This window comes from Cyprinodon variegatus, unplaced genomic scaffold (assembly GCF_000732505.1).
Source record: "Cyprinodon variegatus isolate N-32 unplaced genomic scaffold, C_variegatus-1.0 Scaffold17, whole genome shotgun sequence".
Classification (NCBI taxonomy): Eukaryota; Metazoa; Chordata; class Actinopteri; order Cyprinodontiformes; family Cyprinodontidae; genus Cyprinodon; species Cyprinodon variegatus.
In genome coordinates, this window is record NW_015150470.1 from 1,373,492 (window position 1) to 1,385,454 (window position 11,963).

Here is an 11,963-nt window from a genome sequence, read left to right on the forward strand (position 1 = left end):
TTCTAAAGTTATTACTGTGTAACCAGCTCCTCCCTTTATTGCAACATTTCCTCATGTTCACCTGTGCAGATCAACCCTTTAACCTCCATGCTGTGTGTTTGGTACCGGGCTGGGCCTGGCAGAGCTGTCCGGAGAACCTCCACCCCTGAGCGGCCAGCAGGAGGGGCCGCGCTGAGGTGTTCGAGGAGCCGTAAAAACTGCTGGTGTGTCGTAAACCAGGTGTTTTTTCGCTAAGGTGGGGGAAGGGATGAGAGTAGGGGTGAGGAAGGGTGAGGAGGAGAGGGGCGGGTGAGGGGAGGAGGTAACTTGCGGAACGGCTGCGCTTCAGACCCAGCGAGAGGATCATGGCGGATGGCCCCAGGTGTAAGCGCAGAAAACAGGCGAACCCGAGGAGGAGCAGCGGTGAGTCCAAACTCTTCTCAAACCGCCTGGAAGCGAGCCGGACGCTCTGTCCGGAAGCTTCCCCGCTTTGGTAAAGTCCTCTCGGGGACTTTTGGGAGCGAGTTGAGGCTCATAGCGGGGACTTTTTTTTTCTGACGGGCGTCTGCGTGCGGTGGTGTACCGTTATACCTGGCTGCCTTCTGTCCGCCTAGCGGTGCGCTGCCTGGCCCTCAGAGGACCGTTATCTGCCTGCCTGTTAGAATAAGCACAGGAGCGCTTCCTCCTCGGATCTATCCTCCACTTTCCTCCACTTTCTTTCAACCATCTTTGCTTTTTTAGCACTTTCTCAACACTTGGCGGCAGGTTGAGGGGCTTTCACGTAACAACGTGGCCCGCTCTAGTTTAGTGATTTTTTTTTTTTAGGGCGAGGTTGTTGCGGGGTTAGTTGCAATGCTAACTTGCTGCCACCTCGGGCCGGACGGAGCTTTTTATTTTTATTTTCTCCTCCCGTTCAAAATAATAGAACTTCGCCTGTGTTGCTTTTGTGGCCGCATGGTAAATTGAGAAAGAAGGAGTTCGTGTTGTGTTCAATGTTGTGGGATTGTTTAATTTATCTCCTCTTCATATCGCTTTTATGGCCACAACTGAAGCAACACATGTGGCTTTGTTGAGGTAAGAGTTGAATTATAGTAGCTATTGTTTAAAAGTCGACATTTTGTCTCCTAGGATCTCTACACCTGCAAGAAGGAAGGGATTTTACTGTTTTTGATTATTTCAAGGAAGCTTATATCAGTAAAAAATAAGGTTCACCTGTCTTTGCTAATCATGGTTGGGTGTTTTTAGCACATGACAAGGTGCTGTGAAATTATCTTTGTGTCACACATTTGCTAGAATTTCATTTAATTAAACCATCCCTCATACCATCTTTCATGTTTGTTTGCTTTTTAACTTGTTTTTATATATACGGAGGACCAACTCTGCCATATTTAATGCAGAAATAAATAGCATTCAGGAAATATATAGGGTAAAAAATACAAAGAAAAAATAAAACAAAAATATTATATCATGCACATAAATAAATAAATACTGAAAAAAAAAATATAAATAAATTCAGTTGAAGATAATAAGGGACAATAAATAAATATGGTTATTATTACATAGGTGAATAAATAAAGAAGCTAATTAAAAGATATATACATTTATTTTTTACTATGTAATTTAATTTCTACCTGCATTTATTAGTTTATTGTATTGTATTATTTATTTTATTGAACATTTATTTATTTATTTTTAAATATGGTAGAGCTGGTCCTCAATATAAATATGTATGGAGACTGAAAAACATGCCTTTAGCTGACAGAGGAACCCATTTAGAGAGCAGTAGTTATATCTAATTTGTAAAAAACATATATATATTATAATTTTTTTATTTCAGACAAAAAAAAAACTTTTTTTGCCTATTCAGAACTCCTCAAGTGGAAACATTTTAGTTTCACCTGGTTTAATTTAACAAAAACTCCTCTTCAACGAACCTTTTACTATCCCATTATTAATCGATCCATCAAAAAAATTTTCAACAGAGTTGCAAATTAATTGTTACTTGCAGCCCTAATAGTGTGAATGAATCTATAAAATAGAATATCATTATAACATTATTTATCTTATTAAAAAATAATCCACATATTACATAGGCTAATTACAAATAAATCAATGTATATTAAGTATTTGTTTCTATTGATTTTAATGACAGGTCTTTACAGCTCAAAAAAACACGATCCTTCACTGTAGAATAAAAATTAGAATATGACATAAGACCAATAAAGCAAGGGGCTTTTAATACAGAAATTTGTTGTTCATAAAATGTGCAGAAGCAGAAGGGTTAACCACACAGCTTGACAGTGATGGTTTATATCTCAATTAGATAGAAAATCAGGAAGCTTATGTATTTTAGTCATTCAGTTCAATAATTTAAACATATTCAGTACATCCAGCATTGTATAAAGCCTTTTGTTTTTGTAATTTTGAGAATAATACCGTTTAGCTAATGCTCACCTAAACTTAAGTTTCTCAAAAATTTATTTTTCATCAAATAATAAAAACAAGTATTTTAATTACACAGAAAAGTTGTGTTTTAGACACTTTATGCCCAAAAAGAGTCAATAGAAAGGCTGTTGTCTTGGCAGTTTTCCAGCAGACTATCATTAACACTGATAGAGAGGATAAGCCACTAAAAGCTATTAAAAAATAGGCTGTACTGATTTGTCCAAGGATGTTTATGGAAAGTTTAGTGGAAGGAAAAGGTTCCCGACGACAAAGGTGGATAGAACACTAAACACGTTGTCTTACCGTTTATCGTTTTCATGGAAAATAAGAAATTCAGCTTCACTCTTACAGTGATAACATCTACTCCCCATTTTATATTTGTTCATATAGTTCATATGAGCAACTATCTGAAATTATGTTTTAATCCATTTTCGTAAACAATGCATTACACCACTTTATGTAGCTGCTGTGCTACGGTAGCCATCTTTTAAAGCGGTATTTGTTTGCTGCACTCAATCATAATACATTTTTGTTGAGACGTCCGGCTCAAAATATTCAGATAAAACACAGAAAGAAATAAAAAAAAAACGCAAATAAGACTCCTTAGAAGACGTCCTCAGAAAATTAAACTCCTTTTTAAGAAAAACATGAGTTATAAAGCATCCTTTGAAGAAAACTATGTGTTGGATTGTCAGCAGGGGTTTGTGTATGTGTCAGAGGAGGGGTGATGTGGGGGGATGAGTGTCTGCCTGCAGGGGAGTAATCCTCACAGCTCTGCAAAAGAAACCGTTTTAAAATCTTCTTGTTCTGGATGTGAAGCAGCTGATCCGTTTTCCTGATGGTGGTTTGGTTCTTTGGCAGCATGTCTGGTCTTTCTCTGGACCTGTGCAGCATACATGGAGTCCAGATCCGGTTAATGGCGTCCCACAATCTCCTCTGCTGTTCCTCTTGATGTGTCCTGTGCATGCAGCTCCCATGACCACACTATCATGCCGATACACAGGATGCTTTCAGTTTGTGAGGCAAATGAGCAGAGAGTCAGCTTCCTGAGAAAGAAGAGCTGTTGTTGAGCCTCCTTCACCAGGTGGGAGGAGTTCTCAGTCCAGGAGCCCAGGAACTTTCTGCTGACCTCCTCCCCCTGGTATGCAGAGAGGAGCATTTCCACTCTTCCTGGACCTCCTTGGTCTTTCTGGTGTTCAGGATAGAGATATTTCAAAGAGAAAATTGTGATGGTAATGCATTTTTAAAATACCGTTCCCACTTATATCATTGTCGCAAAAATGATTTACAAACAAATTTGATTAATTTTTTCCATATCCAGAGAGATCCAGAGTTAGCTCCCAGCTTCAGCTACTACAGCTAGAAACCAAACATCAGTATGGCTGAAATCTGGAGACCTGAGCCTTCAGAGGCAGATAAAACCAGTTACTAGGTCATCCTTTTATCACCTGAAGAACATTATTGTTTTACTTGATGTGTTTTTTTATGTACCTGTCATTTAATTTAATGTATCTCTGTTTATTATGTAACTTTGGTGCCTCTTAGCCAGGACTCCCTTGAAATAGCGGTTTTTAATCTCTTTTTCCCGGGTAAATAAAGGTTAAATAAATAAAATCTGCAAGATAAAAGAACTGATGTTGGTAGATAGAGAAGAAAAGCTCATATAGGAGTTTGTGTCGGATTCATACAACATGAACTGTGGATGGAGTCATTAGTAGAGCAAGGAAAATCACTGACACGTTATTTATGTTACACCTCTCCTTAAACAGAGACAATACCAGGAACACCTGTCCTGGGCTAAGAATAAAGTAAAACCTGCATTTTATTTGGAAACAAATGACCAACACAGATTCAAAAGTAGATGGGAAGAGAATGTAGGACAATCAGGACAATCTGTGGCACTAAAGCCTTCATTCTGCTCGCAGGCTTTGTAAAGATGCTGGTTTCTTTTTGGCACCTTCCCACGCTGCCAAAATGGCTGATATCTTCTTTAATGATCATGGCATCACTAAGTTGGATGGAATGGCATATTCTCCAAATATAAATCCTACTGAAAATTTGTTGAATAGTCAATAGAAGGATGAAACTGTAGCAAAGGCAACGTTACAGATGAGCTTAGGGTCACTATTAAAGGAAACGTGGGTTTGGTAACCTGCCTGCAGAGCCACAGGTTGATCTCATCCATCCAGGTGAAATGGATGCAGTGATACATGCAAAAGGGAGGCCTGACCAGTTATTAGGTGTTTGAACTGTACAAAACATTGGCATACTTTTCAGTAGACTGTTATTTTCTTTTTTAAATATCTTCCTTTATCTGGTCCTAATGTAGCTGCCTGAGAAACTAAGGTTTGGGTTTTTATAAAGATGAACAGAAATAAACATTTTAAATGCCGCTTTGTGTAATAAAGTTATAATGTATCGCAAGTATTTTCTTAATTTTGATAGTAAAATAATAGCTTTTCAGTGAAACTAAACTGCTGAGATGTTGAGAGTTTTTTTCTGTAATAACATGTTTGGAGCTTTTTATTTGAATCCATTTGGTCATGCCTTTTTCACATCATAAATATCCTTACTGCTTTAGTATCCTACATGGTACAACCTTAATGAAACATTAGATGTAAGGGAAAGACTTCATCTTTGAGGCTCACAAAGCTTATTTATTAACATGGCTTTGACTAGGAGTAAAATGCATAAGATAAACTGCATAACTACTACTCCTTTAATTAAAGGGCTGCCAAAAGACGGTTGCCTTTGGCTGGTACAAATTGAGTCCCGGTTGGGGTATTATTCCATGGCTGACAGCTGCATTCAGTACCTGAACAAGTCAAACAGCAAAGGACTGAAACTACAAAGGTGGAATATTGTAAAACGAGCACCTAATTGGAACGCTTAGTTTATTAGGATTGGGTTAAATGCTCTTTATATGCCATTATGCTCGATATAGCAACTAGCCACTGGCTTATCTCTGAGGTGTTGAGGACTTTAAAAAAAAAAAAACTTACATTTTTAGCTTGTTCATATAAAACATGCGAAGTTGGCTGTAACATTAGTAATGTGGAAACTGAAGGAGATCTACCATGGTTGGCAGCTACAACTGGCAAGCTATGATCTCATGTAGTGTCCAGATATAAGTTAACCCTTTATAGGGCAAGTTAGTGTTTTTGATCACTTGCATACCCTTTAAAAATGTCCTCCTCGTCCCTCAGTGAGCTCTAGAAGCACAAGATCTATGTCCAGCCATTCAGCAAAGATACCGCTACATGGCGGTACATCTTATTTTGGCCTTTGATCATTTAGATGACCCCTTGAATGATATATTACCTACTGTGAATTAAGTTGAAAAAAGTCAAGAAAAAAAGGTGGAATAAAAGAAGAAATTGACATTATGGAAAAACTGACATAATTTGAGACTTCAGCAAACTAATTAATGGAAGAAAAGTGGAAAAAAAGACAACATTCAAGTTGAAATAAAGAAATGGCTATCAAGCAAAGGTTATATCCAGAGTGTTATGTTATATTGAATGTGAAGTGTTCATGTACATTGTGTATGTAAACAACTGTGAAAAATGCTAATAAACAGTTGAATGTTAAAAAAGTAAATAAGCCTAGTTAACAATTGTATTTAGGTTTATAAACAAAGATTTAAGTGCCAGTATCAGCATTAACGCCTCTAAGGTTATGTTGTACAAATAAGGGTGTATCTTTCACACTCAGAGTGTTTTTCATGAATTTCTTATAGAAGCTCTTTTGTAATTTTTCTTAATATATTTGTGCAAGTTGGTGTTTCTTGTTATTACACTGACATTGATTTTTGCCATCAATATATATACGTTTTTTTTTATGCTACAAAGGTAATAAGGTATAGTCTTGGATTCAAATAACACTATTGGCTTAAAATTTAGATTTTCAAAGTATTTCACTGTGCCCTATAAAGGGTTAATGAGGTTTGAGTAGTGAAAATATCACATACATTCATAGAAATTTCTCTTACATCACCTGTATTTTTGTTTGCTCAGGTAAAATACCAATACCATTAAAAGAAAGTGATAAATCCTTTCTTTCCATGACTGTATCCACTCATTTTGTTGATTTATAACTGGAATACCAAAGCTCTTCACTTGCAATTGCAGTTTCTTAAACATCACAAAACCTGGATTTTGTTCTTTTTCTAAATTTTAACAAACAAATATCCAATATGTTTATCTGAGTGTGAGCTAATAAAATTCTGACTGTGTGTTTTTGTGTGGAGGGCTATTTCTGTGAAGAAGGGGAAGCTTTATAAATAGAATTTCACCAGAGATGGGTGTGGTAGCTTTAAAGTCGTCGGGAAGCTGCTGTTCACGACGACTGTGTGGCCGGTTTGTCGGAAGCATCTTGCTAACCAGTTAGCAACTTAGTGCTAGTAGGTTCCCTATGGGAAATTCTATTGGGACCATGTAGCACTAAATTGGTGACTTAGAAACGACAGTGTCAAGGAACGCTATGGAGAGTTTAGTGTCGGAGGTCGTGAATGAGTCTCCTCCGTCATTCATTTTTTATTTAGAGGAGGAAAGCGGGGATGAAGATGTTGCGGAAGAGAACGCCAGGGAGTCACACTTGGTTTGGTGTAGAAGGCTTAGAGCCGTACATGTTTGAGCCCTCGCCTCGCAACGCTGCCAGTTCTGTTAGCTCTACGCCTGCTGAAGACACAGACGTCCATCCCCGTGAACACTGGGATGGAACTCAATGGGAAAGGAAATGATTCTTATTTCAACCGTTGCGTATATTAACTGCGACATATGAATCGAGATGCTATGACCTAAAAAATTTGATTGACAGATGATTGTTGGTATATGATTGGCCGAATTTAGGTGTTCAGGCTGACATATAACACACTGGCCTGCATAAAAATAACGAAAAAAACTCAGATTTTAAGACAGGATTTTTTTTTTAAATAGAAATTTTTTAAATTTTGGGACAATATGGTCTGATAAAGATTACATTTATAGACATGTTTAAGCCAGAATGATTTGACATTTAATTATGACTTCCCTACGACTTTAATCATCACAAAAACTGGATTTTTGTCAATTTGTTTTTATTTTAACAAATAAATATGGATAATAAAATTCTGACTGCGTGTTTTTGTGTGGAGGGTTATTTCTGTAAAGAAGTGTTAGCTTAATATAAATAGAATTTCTCCAGGGATGGGTGTGATAACTTTAAATTTAGGCAATGAGACAGAGCCTCTGATTGGTCCGTTTCCTACCTGCCTTCTGCTCTTCATAGCGCCTTCCAGCCAATAATAAAACCCCACAAATAGAAGCGTTTCCATTATAATAAAACGTTGGGTGTGTGAGTTTGATCCGGAGGGGCAGGAAAGCACCTTTTTTTTTTTTTTTTTTCTCCCTGCTGCTGACGCCACGACGGTGACTGTGCGTCTGTACAGGAGCCATCATCATCATCATCACCACCATCATCATCATCATGTTTACCTGAACGCGGATAGCGGGGCGGACAAATGCTCTAGAAATAAACACAAATTCCACCTGCGGCTCTCAGGATCCTCTCTCCGTCTCTTAAAGGGCTCACCGAGCCGGGATTAGCGCTCCAAATGTCAACCTGTGCAGGTAGAGACGCGGATTATTTTATTTTTCTATTATTTTGGTAGTTTTTTTTTTTAGTCATGCCAGACTCGCTTGGATGCTCGCCTCCCTCTGTTCTCGCGGGATTTATGGCATTTCTGACCCACTTGTGCATGCTTTATCTCTCCTTTTATGTTGCTGCTTTATGTGCGTCTGGTCGCGCGCACCCCACGCGCTCTCTGTAAATCTGTGCATGCGTGTGCAAAAAGGAGCGCTGCATAAGGTGGTTTTTCCTCCAGTGTTACCTCTATATAACATCGCCCCTTTTTCTATTAAAAAGATCCGATTAGGATCTATTGTCCAGCGGGGATGCAGGTGGCTTTATGTGGAGGGAATGGCGGTCAGAGCCGCTGCTGCAGTGAAGGTGGGGTTTGTTCTCCTGGACGGGAGACAGCCAGGTACGCAAGGTGATGCAACACCTATAAAGGTGCAATTACTGTTGTTTTGCTCGACATTTAAAGGAGCGAATCCTGCTTTGAATGCTTTCACTTTGCTCATTCCGGGTTTTTTTCTTCCTAAATCATAAAAGGCGTCTCATTTTGGAGGTAGATCCACCGAGGCGCACAATCAAGATGGCAAAAGGTGTTCAGTGTGTCATTGCGCAGCGCTTTCCTCCTCCTCCACCTCCTCCTCCTCCTCTCTCTGGCGTTCAGCCCGCCTCCTTTCAGACGTGTGTCGGTCTTATTTTGATTCCACCTGACACTGGCAGCTGGATCACAGGCGCCTCTTTTGATTTTCATTAGTCTGAGCTGAGGGTCCCACGACCCCCTGCCAGTCCACCTTAATGAGGCAACCAGCTGCTGATACCTGCTGGAATATCTCAGAACCTGCAGGTTTTTATTTAGTTAGTTTTTATTTTACACGCTTTTTATTATCACTATATCAGGGTTTCTGTGGGTCATTAAAAGTCATTAAATTAGTATTTTTTAAATTAAGGCCATAATTGGCATTAAAATTAATTAAAGTCGTAGGGAAATCCTATTGAAATGTCAAATCATTCTGGCTTAAACATGTATATAAATGTAATCTTTATCAGACAATATTGTCCCAAAATTTAGAAATTCATATAAAAAAAATGCTGTCTTTAAAACCTGTGTTGTTGTTTTTTTTTTTGTTTATGTTATTAAGGCCTGTTAGTTATACGTCAGCCTGTACACCTAAATTCGGCCAATCATATATCATCTGCCAATCAAATTTTTTTTGTCATAGCATCTGGATTCAAATGTTGCAGCTAATATATGCAACGGTTGAAATAAGAATCCTTTCCTTTCTCCTTTCCCATTGAGTTCCGTCCCAGTGTTCACGGGGATGGACGTCTGTGTCTTCAGCAGGCGTAGAGCTAACAGAACTGGCAGCGTTGCGAGGAAAGGGCTCAAACATGTACGGCTGTAAGCCTTCTACACCAAACCAAGCTTCTGCCGCCCTGGCATCCTCTTCCACAACATCTTCGTCCCCGCTTTCCTTCTGTATCACGGAGGAGACTCATCCACAACCTCCGACACTAAACTCTCCTCCTCTTGCATGTTTCCGTTGTCCATAGCGTTCCTTGACAGTTAGCACTAAGTTGCTAACTGGTTAGCAAGATGCTTCTGAGAAACCAGCCACAACCAAACTTGCTTGCGAACCTTCTGCCACAACAATTTCCATCCCCTTGATAAACGACCAATCACATTCACTTTAATCACTCGTGTAAAGTCGTGCACCACTCGGAAAAATTCGGAACTGCAACGGTTGGAACAGCTGCCTCCCTATGACTTTAAAAAACACTTTACATGCACGGGTCAGTTTTTATTATCACACTCAAAAAAGTGTAACATGTAGCTGTTCATTCAAACTAATGACTATCACTTTAAACTGGATAAAATTATTGATTTGATCGTGTAACTCATTCTTTTTTGGATTTAAGACATCAAGTTTGATTTAACCTGAACTAAATACACGTCTAAATGGCCCAAAAAAAGTTTTTGATTTCTCTCAATATGTTTATATATATTCATGACACTACACACTACAGGTAGTTTTTTTGTTTGAGTCACATGTGAATTGAGCTTTGCATGCCATCAGAGCATATGATCAAGTCCAAGTGAGGGGGCGACAGTGGCCTCTGGTGTAGGAGTTTGCCCTAAAAGCGAAGGGTTGATGGTTTAAGCTCCGGCTTTAAGTGTTTTTGTGGCATTGTCTACTGATGGAGGTCAGAGTAGTGGTGGTGCCAGTGTACGGCAGCCTCGCTTCTGTCAGTTAGCAGCTGTGGCTACAGTGTAGCTTGCCACCATCAGTGTGTGAGTTACTAACGTGAGCTAGCCAAAAGCCCTCGCTCGTTGTTCCGGGCTACATCCAGAGCTAAACAAACATTGCTTGAAGGTACAGTAGGGAATTTTTTTTTGAGTTAAATGCTGGATACCTGGCCATTATTGACAGTGGAATATTATAAAGAGCAGGAAGGCTGTTGTTGTATGTTACCGAGTTTAGTTAACGTCAGTTTACACCATCTGGATTTAAACCATTTAAGGCTATATTAACAATTACTAAATACATAATATGTAATAAATATGTAATCTGTTTCCCTGGTGTTTTTTTATAGAGTTTGTAAGATTGGAAATAGAAATTATTTTTGAAGTAAAGTCAAATGAAATGTGAAAATTATAATTTAGTTATATTTAAATTAATTAACTGGTATCGATTAAAACATTAATTCATGTTAATTTAGTTAAAAGTAAGTACAATAGGTTGGTTCAATTTAAATATATTAGTTTGGTTCATCAACTGAAATGTTCAGCAAATCATTTGGGTGAAGTGCAGTATTATTGTTTACGTCAACATAAAAGAATCAGGTCATAACTCGTGATTAAATTCAGATTCTGTGAATTCAAATATTTTAGATATAATATCTGGACATCATTTTTTTTATTTGAGCTAGGTTATACTTTTTCCAGTGCAGTATATGAAATTAAACTAGATTTATCCGATTTTTATGCTCTGTTTGACAGTTAAAATAGAATTTATTTCTAAATAAATGAAGACTATGCTGAAATAGTGATTTATTTATTTTGGTATTTAACTAAACTTTATATAGTTTCCCCCATTAAGTAAACATAATCTCTGCTATTGACAGTCTCTTCATTCCTATCATATTTTACTTTTAAAAGTTGCACAGGTATGCAGCTCTTTATTTGATCACATTTGCTTTCACAATAAAATGAACATCATCTTTTATAAAGTAATAATTTCTGCATACTTACAGGAAGCTAGGCTAATGCATGCTATTTCTATCTCTTCTTTACCTCAGTTTAAAATCGAGAATAGTGAACACGAGCATTACCTGATCTGGAATATTCCTCTCTCTTTAAAAATTTTTCAAAGGACTGTTGTTGAGGATTTAGTCTGATGAAAAGTTATTTTAATACATATAAACTCGCTTAGCTGCATCTAAGCTCTAGTAAAACTGGTTGAAGCTAAACTAGGCCTGCTGTTAACAGTTAGTTTCCTGTCATTGTATTTTTATAAACAGAATACAAGTTTGTATGAATCCCAATCTGTTTTATAGAATCTATGTTTAATGTAGATGAATTCAGTCAATGTTTAGATCATCTGAATAATTTAGATGATAAAGCTAAGCTACTTAAAGGTAGCCCAGCATCATAGAGCTGTGACCCTCAAACTGAAACTCAAGGTTCAGATGATGTTAGGTTTCTCAGAAATGATTTTAATTTTTCAAGCCTTCAAATCTATGCAATCTGTTCAGCTTTATGACTAACATACAGTACATGTCTCCACCTAAGGTAAAAGATTCACAGTTTAATTTTCTTTACTCTTTTAACTGTATTCCCTCAGGGCAAAGTAAAGTAAATATAGTGTGTTATCAACTACATAACCAGTAGTCCACCAGTGCAGAGAGTTTCAGCTTATCAGAACTCT

At 37.8% G+C, this 11,963-nt stretch overlaps 1 protein-coding gene across 2 annotated transcripts in view; it reads left to right on the forward strand.

The window, feature by feature from the left end:
* Positions 1-283: 283 nt before the first annotated feature.
* Positions 284-11,963, forward strand: part of LOC107092599 (zinc finger E-box-binding homeobox 1-like) — an 86,774-nt gene continuing 75,094 nt past the window's right edge. The window contains exon 1 of one of the 2 annotated variants that reach the window (XM_015387166.1): positions 284-402. In XM_015387166.1, the coding sequence (XP_015242652.1) occupies positions 345-402 (58 nt within the window). In that variant the 5' untranslated portion in view covers positions 284-344. Of the gene's footprint in view, positions 403-7,844; positions 8,034-11,963 lie in introns of those variants that run through there. The other variant, XM_015387174.1, reaches the window with a different exon arrangement.